This window comes from Platalea leucorodia (assembly GCF_965183815.1).
Source record: "Platalea leucorodia genome assembly, chromosome: 16".
NCBI lineage: Eukaryota > Metazoa > Chordata > Aves > Pelecaniformes > Threskiornithidae > Platalea > Platalea leucorodia.
In genome coordinates this window covers 6,845,354-6,860,428 of record NC_138838.1, presented here as the reverse complement: position 1 = coordinate 6,860,428, position 15,075 = coordinate 6,845,354, and the positions used below count along the sequence as shown (strand labels likewise).

At 62.4% G+C, this 15,075-nt stretch overlaps 1 protein-coding gene across 1 annotated transcript; it reads left to right on the top strand.

The window, feature by feature from the left end:
- Nucleotides 1–722: 722 nt before the first annotated feature.
- Nucleotides 723–7,559, top strand: SSC4D (scavenger receptor cysteine rich family member with 4 domains; the record flags this gene model as incomplete). The annotated part of the gene is made up of 9 exons (XM_082328116.1): nucleotides 723–768; nucleotides 1,071–1,376; nucleotides 2,994–3,065; nucleotides 3,421–3,735; nucleotides 4,513–4,593; nucleotides 4,874–4,948; nucleotides 5,750–6,061; nucleotides 6,534–6,611; nucleotides 7,243–7,559. The coding sequence occupies 9 exons, from the start codon at nucleotides 723–725 to the stop codon at nucleotides 7,557–7,559; spliced, it is 1,602 nt and encodes a 533-aa protein (XP_082184242.1).
- Between the last annotated feature and the right edge of the window lie 7,516 nt (nucleotides 7,560–15,075).

Genomic DNA, 15,075 nt, shown 5'->3' with positions numbered 1-15,075 from the left:
GCACCTTGGCTCCAGCACTCCAGTTATTTAACTGGTAGGTGTGGGTGCTCCTGGGGGCTGTGGGGGTGACTCCTGCAGAGCATGTGGGGTGGGCCCGGGGGGCCGCCGGGTCCTGCCGGTCCCCGCCGTGCCCGCCCGCATCCCTGCTGCCATCATCCTTTGAGCTGCATCCCTCCTCTGCTCGCTGCGAGGACGCTGGGGAGATCTGATCCATTTTCTTCTCCCTCGCAGGCACCACCTCCGAGCCCGCGCTGTTGCCATTCCCAGGTGAGATTCTTCTCTTAAAGTTGCTTTTCTCTAGGAAGTTTTGTAGTTGAAAAATGCAATTTTTTTTTGTTAAAAATGGGCTTTGGGGAATTTAAAAAAGGAAGCACATCGATTTGGAACAAAATGTGGCAACAAAAAGCAAAACTTCTTTTACAGAAGGGAAATGGAGATTCTTTATTATCCCTGTTCTTATTACCCCAAGAGGGGAATTTTGCCGCCTCCTGCTGAGTCCCTGTCCCTGTGCCATTCGTCACACCCGAGCGAGTAATTCCCTTGATGTGGCAGGCCAGGGGCACTTACATGCCTGCTCCCCATTGCCAGCAGCTTGAGAGATCATCTCCATCCCACCAACTCCCACGTGGGACCAGCTCCGGACACATTAATTGAGGCCAATAAGAATTTGCTAATTGCTTCTCACCACTTGTCACCCATCATATGTCATCAAGTGATGCCACATGTCCGCTTTCCTCTTCTCCCATTGGGTTATTGCCCAGGCCATTAGTAGGTAAGATGATGGGGTGACAATGCATCTCATTTATGTATTGAGATGTATTGAGTCTTCATGTCCGCTGCTTCCAGCAGATGAAGAGAAACCAAACCCATGCCTCACCATCAGTTGGGCAGCAGCAAGCCAACAGCTGCCTTGTGCTACAGCGAAGGGTCACCATTTTCTTTAAGGAGCAGAAATTTGGTGCAGAGAGGCCTCCCGCCCTCCCCATGACACCCACCAAATGTTTGCCATCTCCTGGCCCCGGGGCAGGCTTGTTGCCTGCTGAGGGACCTCTCTCTGCCCGTCCTTCCAGAGATACGGCTCGCCAACGGGCCCAGCCGGTGCCAGGGGCGAGTGGAGATCCTCTACAATGGCTCCTGGGGGACAGTCTGCGATGACGACTGGGACATTGTGGATGCCAACGTGGTCTGTCGCCAGCTGGACTGTGGCCACGCCATCACCCTCCCGGCTGCCATGACCTTCGGCCAAGGGAGCGGACCCATCTTCCTGGACAACGTGGACTGCAAGGGCCGGGAGGCAGCCCTGAGCGAGTGCTGGAGCCACGGCTGGGGCATCCACAACTGCTACCACTACGAGGACGTGGCTGTCATATGCAATGGTAATGAGGCTTGGTTCCCCGGGGACAAGGAGAGCAGTGGGGTCCCTGCGGTGCTGCAAGTCCTGGTGTCTGCAGACACCTTGGGGGAGCCCAAGAGTTGTATCTCAGAGCCTGTTTCTCTGAGCCTGGGTCAGCCAAACCTCCTCTGCATCCTTCCTCCACCCCTTTCTTCAATCCAGGTCATCTCCCAGCTCCGTGTGCTGGTGCTCCATAGGGTGACCAGCCTGTTTTGTGTTCCCCGTCACTCCCAGCTCAGGGACTTTGCAACCTCTCCAACACGATCCCTGGGGAAGGAGCACACGCCCACCCACGCTCCTGCCTCTGAGTCAGGCAGGACTCAGAAGTCCCCTTTTGACTTGCCTTTCTTTAAATTGCTGAGCTTCTCAGTAGGAAATGTTCCTAAAGGTGAGAAAAGCAGTGGAAAGCGTTTGAACTTGGCATCTGAAAGTGGAACGGCTCCATGCCGACGCCTATATACCCTACACGTTCCTCCTGCATAGCTACGTAGGGTTTGCTCACCAGCCATGCATCAGCAACCAGTAAACATGAGGCTGTGCAGACCTGGAGCTTGGCCATGGCTGCAACTGCTCAGTGAATCCCTGCGTCCTGCAGGAGCGGGGCTTGGAAAGGGGGGGCTGCTGGGCTGGCTGGTGGGTTGGAGCAGCAGCAACCAGAGAAAGGAGGTCGTGGATTGAGCAGGAGCCTCAATTCAAGGAGCTGCTGGAGAGGAGATGCGGAAGGACTGAAAAAGGAGGTGGGGGAGATGGGTCTGAGGGCAGCTTGAGCCCTTAGGTGTTTGTAGCTTGGTTGGCAGAGGAGACCAGGAGATGCTCTGGGGTGGCCCTCAGAGGAGATGCAGGAGTTTGACCCAGGCAGCAGACCCTGAGGGAAGGTGCTCCTACCCGTCCTGCATGGAAGCTTTCAAGAGCCAGCTCTGTCGGTTGTGGTTACGGAGGAAAGCTCTTCACCGTGCTGGTGGGCTGGGTTTCCCAGGATGCTTCCCGCAGCCCTCAGGCGTGCGTGTGGCTGGCGACCGGGCTGCCTGGCTCCGCTCCCGCCCAGCTCCCCGCACCACCCCCAGATAATTTCCCCAGCCCAGCCAAGGAGCTGGGACAAGATGGGCAATACGGTAGCTTGAAACAACATTGCTAGCGAAAGAAATATAGGTAAAACCAGCAGAAAAATCAAAATATTACTGTTTTTTTCTATATTTATGCCATGACTTTGAATCCAAATCCCAGGATAGGTGGCAGCCCGACTCCCAACAGCTCAGCACAGCATTATGATTTAGTCTGGGTCCCCATGCCGTGCTGCCGGGCACAACTTCCCACCGTGCCAGCAGCCAAGGTCCTGGCTCCATCTGCCTCCCTGCACCTACAACCGGGCTAACTGGGCAGAGCAGTGCAGCTGCAAACTCCTCTTTCTTTCCCCGTGGGGGCTGGTTTGGTGCAAACCCTCTCGCTTTCCGTGGCAGGTGCTTGCCAGCGTGTGTGCACACCGGTGCCTGAGCTGGGGGAGCAGCGGGGCGGGCAGCACGCGGGGGCACTGCTCATAGGCGGCTTCTGGACGGATTACTGCGGGCAGCGATGGATGCCGTCTCTCTGCTTCTCTTTTCAGAGCTCTCGCCCACGCAAGCCAGCGAAGGACCGACAAGCAGGACCCTCACAGCCTCGGTGCAGGATGGGGAAAGTAAGCTACTCGGCCGTCGCTTGCAGGGGCCCATCCTGGCTGAGGGCTGGTAGAGAGCAGTGTCCCCCACCCGTCACCTGCTGCTCCTCTGTGAAGCACCCCGACTCTCTGGCTCCAAGTGGCAGAGCCCTGGGGACCCCGTCGTTGTGTTGGCCATGGCCAAACCCTATCCCAGAGGTTCACCAAGGCTCCCATCACCCTAAAGCATTGCCCCTTCCCTGCAGTTTCTTGCCCAGTTTCTTTGCTGTCATGGGCACTGCCGGATCCAGGCTCGGTGGCATTGCTGTGCCGTAGCACGTGCAGTGACATCCTGGGGAAAGCAACGTCCTTCTCACCACGTGCTGCCACCCTCCAGGTGACGGCAGCATCCGTCTGGTGAGCGGGATCGACACCTGCCAAGGCCGGGTGGAGATCTTCTACCACGGGAACTGGGGCACTGTCTGTGACGATGACTGGGGCTTGAGCGACGCCAGCGTGGTGTGCAAGCAGGTGGGCTGCGGCCAAGCCCTGGATTACAAGAGCAACGCCTATTTCGGCTACGGCACAGGGCGCATCCTCCTGGACAATGTCAACTGCGACGGCAGCGAGCCCTTCCTCTCCGCCTGCTACAGCCTCGGCTGGGGCATCCATAACTGCGGCCACCATGAGGATGCTGGGGTCATCTGCACAGGTACTGGGGCAGAGCATTGCCTTCAGGGCTGTCCCCTGGGAGGGAAATATCCAGGAGCAACCTGGTCCCCAAGGACAAATGGCCTCAGAGAGATGCTGACGTGCCCAAGGTCAGGCAGGGACCCGGGCTCTGCGCTGCAGGAGCATCCTTTCTTCTTATCTGCCGTCATCCTGGCGCTCCGGAGCGGGCTGCGACACCGCACCGAGAGCCTGGGACACGGCCCAAACAGCAATTTGCAAGGGAAATGCATCTGCCTGCCTGCCATTTCCCTGCTCTGCCGGCTGGAAAACAAGCTGCCCGCGTCCGGAAGGAGCAAGTGGCAGCCGGGGGCCGGGCACGCCACCAGACCCAGCCTGCCTCCCCTTCCCCTCCCTAAACGATGTATTTCTGCCATTCTCCACTGATTACCGTTTATAATGTTCATAATCCCCCTGAATTCCCTCATTATCAGGGCTAGTGATGGGAGCACTAAGTGCTGGCGCTTTTCCTTTCCCACTATTACCGAACAAAGAGGCTGATGCAGGAGACAAGGGACAATTTTCTCAGGCTGGTCCTTTCCTCCTTAAATGTCTCCATCCCCTCTGGCACCTCGCCCGGGCATGGAGCCGATGGCACAACCACGCACGGCCCTTGCTCGGTGGGGTAGGGGAAAAACGAAGCTTCTCCATCCCCATCACGCTGGAGCACCCAGACCAGGGTCTGCCTCCCGGAGTCAGCAAGTTCACAGCTTTGCAGCTTCTCCCTGTGTGTCACCTCTGTCCCTCTGTGTCACCGCAGGGCTGGACACATCCACCATCACGTCCTTCACCACCTCAGTGGCCCTGGACTACGAAGAGACGCTCACTGCCACAGCCACAGGTAGGAGGTGGGCAGCCACGCAGCTCACCCTTGTGCCGCAGCCGGGGCTGGGGGCTCGCTGGGGGGGACCGTGTCTTCTGTGTCCTCCCATGACACCAGCAGGGTCACCCAGGGGTCCTGACACATGTAGGTGAGGCTCCGGGGTGATGTTGCCCACGGCAGTAGCTTGCCATGGGGCCACCGTGGTGCTAGAGGCCACTGGCACCAACCGGAGCAGGGGCAGTGGGTGCTGGAGCTGGACCCCCCCAATGCCCGCGTGTCCCCACGCTTGTCCCAGCAGTGACAGACGGCAGGGACCAGCCCTCCCACGCCACCGAGGTGGTCACCACCGCTCTCCTTACCGTCGAGCAGGAAAGTAAGTGTGTGGTCCGGCGTGGCCCCCCAGGCTCCACATCCCTGGGGGGTTACCCCATACCCCCAGGGCTCACCCCACAGCCCCAGGAGTTACTCCATGCTCCCAGGGGACCTTCCACATCCCCTGGGTTTACCTCATTCTCCCAGGGCTCACCCCACATTCCCAGGTGATCTCCGGCACCCCATGGTTCACCCCACGCTCCCAGGTTTCACCCCACGCCACCAGGGACTTGCCCCATGCCCCCAGGAGGTACCCCACATCTTCAGGGTTCTCTTACGTCCCCTAAGTACCCCAGGGAATTACATCCCCAGGGCTCACGCCGCATCCTCATGGCTCGCCCCATGCCCCCAGGGCTCATTCCATATCCCCAAAGGTTGTCCCATGTGCCCAGGGCTCACCCCATGTCCCCAGGGAGCTACCCCACATCCCCAGGGCTCACCCCATATCCCCAGGGTTCACTCCACGCCTCCCTGGGGTTCACCCCACATCTCCAGTGGTTGCCCCATGCTCACAGTACTCACCCTGTGCTGCTTGGGAGTCACCCCACGTCCCCAGAGGTTCACCCCACATCCCCGGGACTCACCCCATGCCCCCAGGGAGTTGCTCCCATGTTCCCAGGGGTTACCCCGTACCCCAGGGGCTCGCCCCATGCCCCCAGGGGCTCACCCCCCATCCCTGGGGCTCACCCCATGTTCCCTGGGGGCTCACCCCATGCCCCCGGAGGGTCATCGGGGGACATTGGACCCCCTGCGGATCCCCAGTCCCCCCGGCGGCGTGCCTGTGCCGGGGCCCCCCACGCAGGTGGAGGCGTGCGGCTGGTGAATGGGAACGGGAGCTGCCGCGGGCGGGTGGAGGTGCGGTACCACGGCACCTGGGGCACCGTCTGCGACGACGACTGGGACTTCCCCGACGCCCAGGTGGTGTGCCGGCAGCTGGGCTGCGGTGCCGCCCTCGCCGCCACCATCCTCGGCTTCTTCGGCTACGGCAGCGGGCCCGTCCTGCTGGATAACGTGGGCTGCGGCGGCAGCGAGGCTCGCCTGGCCGACTGCTTCCACCTGGGCTGGGGGCAGCACAACTGCGGCCACCATGAGGATGCCGGGGTCATTTGCCGAGGTGAGAGCGAGAGCGAGCCCGGTGGCCACCGGCTCCTGCCCGAGGGTCTTCCTTGCCAGCTGGGTGGGAAAGGGAGGATGCATGCGACTGCCCGGGGCTCCCCAGGTCTCCGCTGAAGCCTGGCTCAGTGGCGTGGAAAACCCATGAGATAACGGGATTTCAGCCACATGCATGCTGGCTGGGGGAAAAGGGGTCCCCGAAATGGGGTGATGGGTGAATGTGAGCCCCAAGACCCTGGGGTTCCTCCTGCCTGTGTGGGGACAGCAGTGGCAGTCGGGTGCCGGAGTGTGGGTACCACCTCTGCTCTCTGATTGTGCACTTTCCTGGAAGCGCCGTGGCTGCACATCCCACCTCACACATCCCTGCATCCATCCACAGCCAGTCCCACACCACTGCTGGGGGGCTCTGACCCAGCCCTGGGGGCACAGGAGTCCCCTGAATCACTTTTCCCACCCCTTCCCCGCTGAACCAGGCGCTGACAATGCTGGAGACCATTTCCAAGAAGCCACTGCTACAACCACCACGTCAGCCCCAACCCGTCCCAAGGATGGTAGGTATCGAGGTATCACCGGGGATGCGGTGCCAGCCCTGGGAACGCTCTGCACCGGCACAGGGTGGAAACGGAGGTGGCTTGGGCAGAGGCCAAGCAGTAGCTGAAGCACTGACCTGGAGCAGCCCATGGGAGGGGGAAAAGCCATGCTGGTGGCACAGTTAAACCGTGGCCTCTCCCGGTGCCCCCAAGGGCCGGTCTAGGCAGAGGAGGTGATGGACCTCAGGTGATAGACCTCGGTGGGGAGAGGAGGGGATGGACCATCGGAGCTGCACCAGGAACAGAGGATATTGTCTGTTCCTTCAGCCTGAACATCCACCGCGATGCTTTGGGGGTCAGCCCCAGCTCTGATGCTGGCAAACGGTCACCCCCTCATGCTCCTGCCTGTGCAGGGGCAGTGGCAGCGCCGTGGGGAGCACCAAACATCTGCTCAGCCTTGGAGAGACCAGGGCTCTTCTTGCCCTAGGGCCTCCCTGGCCAGGAAAGGCCCCTTCTCTGCCAGCCCTGGGGAGCCAGCCTGGCAGGCACCGCTGTCCCAGGGCGGTGGCAGGCAGGGAGAGGGGGATGCGGTGCTGGGGTGGGCACGGGCAGGGGCTGCTCGCGGGGCTGCCTCACCCCATCCCCTCCGCAGGGTCCCTGCGGCTGGTGAACGGCAGCCACCGGTGCGAGGGGCGCGTGGAGATGTTCTACCTGTCCCAGTGGGGGACGGTGTGCGACGACGCCTGGGACCTGCGGGACGCCAAGGTGGTGTGCAGGCAGCTGGGCTGCGGGCACGCCGTGGCGGCCTGGGGCGAGGCACGCTACGGCCGGGGCACCGGCTACATCTTCCTCGACAACCTGAAGTGCAAGGGCCATGAGCCCTCGCTGCTGCGCTGCTCCCACATCCGCTGGGACGTCCACAACTGCGACCACTCCGAGGATGCTGGTGCCGTCTGCGGCATCCTATGACCGCCCACCCGCCGGGATCCTCGTGCAGGTACGGGGGGACGGGGATGGTGGAGAGGAGCTGGTGGCAATGGCCACGGAGGGGGGGCTGAACGCTGGCTGCTGGTCAGGGACACTCACTCCCTGCCTCAGTTTCCCCACTCACCCAGAGGGGCACTGGCTGGGCCCCCCGTCAGTGTTTGAGCTCTGAGGATGGGAAGAGCTGGGTGAAGACCGGGCTTTCCTCAGCTCCTAAAATACTGGCTGAAGCTTTCCCCCCTTGAACTGCCCCTTGGAAAAACAAAACCGATTTTGGTGTGAAACCTGGTTGGTTTCAGCCATTTCATTTAAGAGATGAGGAGACAAAAATGGATTTTCTGCTGTGAAAATGACATTAGATTATACTCAGAAAATGTAAAAAGGGGACTGAAATCAAACCAGGGTATTCCAGTGGCTCTGCAGTGAGTTGCTGCTGTTCTGCAATTTGCTTTGCAAACCCCCCAGCAATCTGAATACCAGGTTTTTCTTCCCATTTTGGCAGAAGAAATACCAAGTTCTCACCAATCTCCATGCAGCAGGAATGCAGGTGTTGGATCTCACACCATCCGCAACCCTGTCCTGCTTCATGGCTGCCCGGTATTTCTTCCTCGTGCCCATTTCACCTCCTGTTTCTTCTGCAAACGCCACTGGGTTTGCAGAGGTCTCAGCCGAGAATTCCCTTCCCTGGGGCTTCGGCACAGCCAGTCCCTGCTGAAAAAAGCCCTCGGGGAGCAGGGAAGGACCAGGCTCCCCGCAGCCTCCCCATCCTTCCTCCATCCCACGCAGTCCAGACCAGCTCTGGCTGCTCTTTCCCAGGAGCTCCGTGATGCTCCGTGCTCCGCGGTGTCCGGGGCAGGCAGGGAGCTGGCAGGCAGGGCAGGAGCAGACGGAAAACCATAGGGAAGACCCCAAATCCCTGCCCAGCATGAGGGGAGGGCGATGGCGCTGAACCCGGGAGCCCGGTCGCTCCCCAGTGCCGTGCCTTTGGGGTAAGGGCTGTTTACCTCCCAGCTCAGGTGGAAGGACCCAGCCTGCAGCACCAGCCGTCACCGTCAACCGTTTCTGATTTCTAATGGGACACCAGCTTTCGTGTTTTCGTGGATGGGGTGCGAGGGTGGGGAAAGGCTCATGCAGCGGCGCAGAGCAGGTCCCGGCTGCTCCCTCCTCCGCGCTCGCTCCTCTATTTGTGCAATTCTTTTGTTAATAATAGGTTGTGCATATTGCTGGGTTTTTTTCCCCCATTTTTCTTATATGTGTTTGGGTTTGTTTTGTGAATAAATAAAAGCCCTTTGAAAGTGTGCTGAGACCTGACTTGCCTCCCTGCCACCCCCTCGAAGCCCAGGCAGGGGCAAACGGATGGGGAACAGGCAATGCCCCAAGCCCAGAGGTGAGGGCTCAGCTCTTGCTGCCAAAAATTGCTGCAAATCCCTTGCTGGCCCCGGCGCTGCCCTCGATTCCCACCCAGCTGGGAGCCAAGCCTGGACCCTTCCCCACCCCAGCTCCGGGGGTACAGCCCTGACCCCCACCAGGCTCGGGGGGGCGAGGTTGGGTCCAGCTCTGGGTTTGTTCCCGGTGGGATCTGGCAGCCCCGCGGGCTGCGGGGTCGCTGCTGAAGCGGGTGCGTTGCCGTTGTGCGGCTGTACGGGCTCTGCAGTGCTGACAGCAGTAAATTTGGTGTTGCTTGCTGACGACGGAGGAGCAGATGGGAAGAGAGACTGTCCTGGGAGCTGCAGCCCCTGCTGCTGCCTGCTGCTGCCTGCTGCTGCCTGCAGGGAGAGGCTGTGACCGCAGGGCTGGGGACCAGGAGAGAGGGCTCCTCAATTTGGTGAGGCTTTTCTGCACCCCAGTCGCCGGTGGCGGTGGCCTGAGCAGCAGCGTGTTGTGAGATGGCATGTCCCAGCCACCGGACCTCTGCGGACCTCGGGGACGTGTGGCCAAGCAGCTCCCAGGCTGGTGCGGGTCCCCTCGGGTGGCCCTGGCCCCGTGCTCCCGCAGCCAGCATCAGGCTGACGTTGGGTGCCTCTCCACTGCTTCCCGTGGGCAGGGCCTTCCCAGCACTTTGCTCCCTGCACATTTCCAGCAGTGGGGAAACTGAGGCACGGAAGCATCTTCCAGGCGGGCTGTGGCGGCGTGGTTGGACGTGGGCTTGCTGGGACCCTGGGAGAGGGCACGGAGGTGGTGTGTGAATAAAACCTCTCTTTTTACTGGATTCCCAGGTCCTGCACGCTTGGCTGCCCACCCCGCTGTCTCCTCGCCTCCCCGCTGCCACCACCGCCTCCCGCCTCGCCTCCTGCCTCCGGGACAGCTGGGCGATGCCGGGGTCCTGCTGAGAGCAGGAGGGGGACAGAGCTGTCCCCGGCAGCCCCTGGGCCCCCCTCAGCCCCCAGCAGCTGTGGATGGGTCAGAGGATGCCGTGGGCTCTGCCAGCTTTGCTCCCCCCCTCCCTGTGGCTATGGGAGACGGGAGGGGGCTGGTGGCCAGGAGCTGCTCTGGAGGCTGCTGCCTCTTGGGGTGTCACAGGGAGGATGATGAGAAAGGCTGGCTGGGTTTTCCCTGTTTTCCTTGGGGACTGTGCCTTGAGCCGGCAAAGCCGAGCCGATTTTTGGTGTTACCCCACACCCTGCTCCTCTTCACTTTGGGCTGGGAAGAGCAGGTCCTGCTCTCCCTGGGCTTCTCCCTTCCACGACCTGCAATCCGACAAGCAAAGGGTTTACAGCCAGGAGAGACAACAGCCTCCTCCCTTGTCTTCCAGCCTTTTCTACTGCAGCCAGCTTGGGATGCGCTGGGATCCACAGGGATCCCCCCAGACACCCCATGCCCAAGCTGGGCATCGTCTCCACGGGAGCAAGGAGTGACAGGCAGGGTGGGAGCAGGGTACCAGCACGGGGATGCTCTGGCCCTGGAGCAGGGTACCAGCACAGGGGGATGCCGGTGGCACAACAGCATCCCGCCGTGGGACCGCAGCCAGGCCGCGGCAGCTGCGTGGGAGGCGGGAGAAGCCGGGAGAAGCCGGGGTGCCTGCCCGGCTCTTCTCCTCTTGCCAACGTCAGCTGTTTCCCCGTGCCTGGAGCAGCTGCGGCTCCACACCGGTTGATGCCATCGATTAGTTCCTCTCCCCATCCCTGGAGAGGGGATGGTGCGGGGGGCGGCAGGGGGGGGAGAATAAATATTTCAGCAGGTCCAGGCAAAAGCTGGGGTTATTTCGGGGCTGGGATTTATGGGCTATTAGGAATAAGGAATGAGTCTGTGCTGGGGAGAGGAGACCCATTAATCCAGGCTGAAGGAGCACAAATGAGCAAGGGGAAATGGAGGAGGCTTTAATTATTTCGCTGCGTTCCAGAATAATAAGCCGGCCCTCCGGCTGAGCGTGGGGCTCAGGAGCTCTGCTCCCTGGGAACTAGGGCAGGCGAGGGGCCACTCGCGGTTAAATCCCCCCCAGTTGTGCTGGGAGGGATGGGGGTCCCATTCTGGGACCAGTATGAGACCAGTACAAGCAGGGTTGCTGGCTGGGACGTGGCATGGAGGGGATGGGTGGAGGGGTCCGTGGGTCTGGTCCCAGGGGTGCCCTTCCCGGGCCGGGCCAGCCCTGCCACCCACTGTGCCCCATTAAGGCAATCCCGTCTGCGCCTGTAACCGGAGGAGCTGGGCACTGGTGCAGGGGTGAGTCACTGCCGGAGGCAGCCCTGGCCCGGAGAGCATCCCTGGCTCTGCTGTGCCCAGAACCACCTGGGTGACCTTGGGCTGCGCTCCGCTCCCCCGCTCGCTATGCCCCCCCCGGCTCTCCCTGCTGCCTCTGCATCCCCCCTTGTGTGCCTCAGTTTCCCCAGGGGGACGGTGGCCCTGGTTCACCCCTTGGCATCCTCGGGGAGCTGCAGGGACCCGGCTTCCCTGGCTGGGGACATGCCTTACGCCCTAAGGGCACCGAGGGGCAGATTTACCCCCGCTGGGGCAGCCTGCCCCATCCCCTGAGGCAAGGGGTCCCAGGGATGTGGGCACCCATGTGGCGGGGATGCAGGGCAAGGACAGCCTTGGACCTCCTCTGATGGGATGGATGAGGACCAAGTCTCCCTGCAGCATCCCTGCGGCACAGTGAGTCTTGCTCCCTTGGGAGCGTGGCCCAGGGTGCCAAGGTCACCCAGCAGGACCATGGTGGGGTGCAGGAGCCATCCGCTGCACCCCACGCCGGGCAGCGTCCTCCTTCCCCGCTCCTGCTGGGCCTGCCGCCACGGCTCCCGCTGACGTCACCCCACCGGAGCCAGGAGCTATTTTGGGAACTGCAAAGTCACTGGCGCAATTAGTCCGCTGGCAAAGGGAGCGGGGCGGCGGGGGGGGGGCCGCGGGGCCGGCTGGGCTCCACGCCGTGCCCCCGCCGTGCCGTGCCGTGCCGGGGGGCTGCGTGGCCATGGCCCACGGGCATCGGCAGATCTGCACCCCTCCTTACGCCTGCAGGCTCAAGGGCTCCCTCCGCCAGGGTAAACGGCCACGGCTGCAAATCCTCCCATCCATCATCTCCTCCTCGCTGCCTTTTTTTTTTTTTTTTTTTTTAATTTTATTTCATTCCCCTGGCAGGAGCCGCCCCACGTGGGCTGCCAAACGCTGGCAAAAGCCAGCTCGCTGCCGCCTCGCTGCCATCGCTTGCATTTAGAGAGAGGCAGGAAAGCAATTAGCTGGCAGCGATGCCGGCACCGTGCTTCCCATGGCGATGTCGCGGGCGAGGGGCTGCCCTGCCGGGTGGGAGCAGGGGTCCGGCCGTGCCTGGGCGCTCTGCCTCCAGCTATGCCTTTGGTTTCATCCCGTCTGCATCTTCTTGGATGCAGCCATTGGGGTGCAGGATGGGTGCTCCCGGGTGCACGGCCCGACAGCCCTGTTGTCCCCTGTCCCGGGGATGGGGACGTGCCACATGCTGCTGTCACAGTGGAGGGACACCTGTCCCCGGGACACAGCACAAGCAGACAGTGGGGTCCTGCCCTGCAAATGCCTTTGTGCCTGGGGATGTGGGGACAGTTAGAGGAGACAGTTAGGGTGCTCAGCCCTCCTCCCCCAGTGCTGGTTGCTTTCTCTGGCCACCCTCCTCGCCTCCCAGTAACCTCCAGGTCATGGCCAGAAGGGATGTGCACAGAAATGCTGCGAGAAGCTGATCCTGGCAGGCTCCAAACACCCCGACAGTGGGGCTCAAAAAATCCATTTAAAAATCCCGAGACTTCCCCATGTGACCTCAGCACCTTTTTCGGTCCCATCCCCCAGGAAAAAAACCCAAATCCTTTCTCCCAACACCTGGGGAGGTGCCATAGCAGGAGTTGGTGCTCAATTCCCCAAACCCTGAGTGGGGGCTTTGGGCAGGGAGACCCGTGGGGCCGGATCCGGCACGCTGCCCGTCCCCTGCCCAAGGGCACGGCAGAGATGCTTGGGTGCAGGCAGGCTGACACCCACCGTTCCCCATCACTTGGAGCCCCAACTCGGCCCTGGAGGGGGGGTCCCTGCCTGCGCTGGGGCTGGAGGAGCAGCCGGTGATCCTGGGGTGGGGACGGACGGGGCTGGGTGGGAACAGGGGTCTGGGGGGTGGCTCTGGGGGTGACAGGGACCATGGGAGGGCAGTGACAAGGTGGGGACCATGTGCCACCCCGGGGCTGGGGGAAGGGGCCGTGGCGGTGGGGCTGGGAGCCGGGTGAGGCTGTGCTGAGTCACGCTGCAGAGCTGGCGAGCAGGACTGCAGCAAGCGGCTCGCTGCCGCCCGCCTGCAATGGGGACGATGTGACAGCCCCGTCCTGCCTGCCTGCAGCATGCTCCAGCTCCTCGCCTGCTCTGGGGGGTCCAGGATGCTGATGGGGGGGTGATGCCCAGGCTGGGGGGTCCCACTGCACCCCAGATTGTGGCTGTCTCGGTGCTCCAGGCCCTTCTTGTGTCTCCCCAGCCCCCTCTCCTTCAATAAGGATGGGGTGGCTCTGGGGAGGGGTTCCCGGAAACCCCAGGCAGGGAAGGGGGCGGACTGAGCTCTCCTTCAAGGATGAGTGTCCCTGACCCCAGTGCAGGAGGGGTGTCCCCAGGTAGCCGTGACCGGGGGGACAGTGGGGCTGTGGGGCCACTCACTGCCAGCACAAACACAAAAAGGCACTTGGCAACTGCCGGAACAGGGGGTGGCTTTCCTCTGGGCACCGGTGGGGTGGGGGTGGGGGTAGCAGAGACCCCCCCAGCTCCCACCCAGTGCCACCAACCCAGGGCACAGGGCCGAGCATCCAGCCCTGCGCTGCGTCCCCACCACCCCTGCCACCACACGGGGCAAAGGGCCGAGGCAGGTCCCCGCTGCCGAGGGAAACCGAGGCACAAGCGAGTGCCCAGAGGATTGATCCCAGATGCTGCCACCTCTCACGCTCAGAGCCCGGGGCAGCCCTCTCCCCGCAGGACACTGGTGACCACCCTGCCCGGTGCTGCCCACCGGCCCCGCAGAGCTCAGAGCCGCTTCTGGAGGGACTGAGACAGCCAGAGCTTTTTTTAGGTGCTCCATAAGTGCCGTCTGGGCGGTATTTATATCGGCTCCTTAAATAAGAGCTGCCATCTGAGCCCGACGCGCCTGTTTAATTATTAACGCCCCGTGGGGAGGCGGTGTGCCCCGGCCCACCCTCCCGCTGGGTCCCTGGTGGGGTCCTGCACCCCAGGTCCCCCCAGCTCCCCACCAGCACCCGGGGCAAGGGCTGATGTCCTGGCCACCCCAGGGCACCCCGGCTTGCCATGGGCTTATGTCCCACATGGGAGCATCTTCCCTGGGGCTGGGAGAAAGGCTGGGGGGGGATTTTCAGAGTGGAGGGTGCCATGGCATGGGCATCGCTGCAGTTCTCAGTGTCACGGAGCTTGTGCAGGTATTAGGGATAGGGGGAGGGTGGGAGGCACCCCACGCTGCCCTCCCATCCCGTCTTGGTGGCTTGAGGTGGTCCCTGGATGGGCTGTGTACCCCGAGGGGCAGGGGCAGCCCCACTTCATGGCAGGGCTGATGCTAAACAGCGCAGGAGGGCAGCTACTGCAGCAGAATTAATTTGGGCTTGGAAAGTGCTTTGAAACCCTGAGATGAAAGGCCAGGGCTGAGCACAAAGCGGTGCAGCTCCGCAGATGGGGGGAAGGAAGTTCCCCCTCAACGGGGGTCGGCGGGCTCATGGCCAGCTGCCCCACCAGCCACGGCCCCAGGTGAGGCAGCGTCCTGGCTCTGGGACGTTTTGGGGAGGGTTGGTGCACCCCCAGGCTCACTCAGGTGTTGGTTGGGGGGTCCTTCCTCGGGGCTGGCAGGACCCCCCAGCTTTGGTGCCCGGCAGGGTGGAGGGGTGCTGGGCTGGGACCAAGCCCGCACCGTGGCAGGCTGGCGAGCGCTGCTGGTGGGTGCAGGGGGAGAAGGGACGCCCTCGGCCTGCTTCTGGGATGCTTCCCTTGCTGTGTTGCACAGCCAGACTCGGGGCAGCGTGGTGGAAAAGGGGCCAGGGTGCTGGGGTGTCGGGGTGTCAGCGTGCTGGGTTGC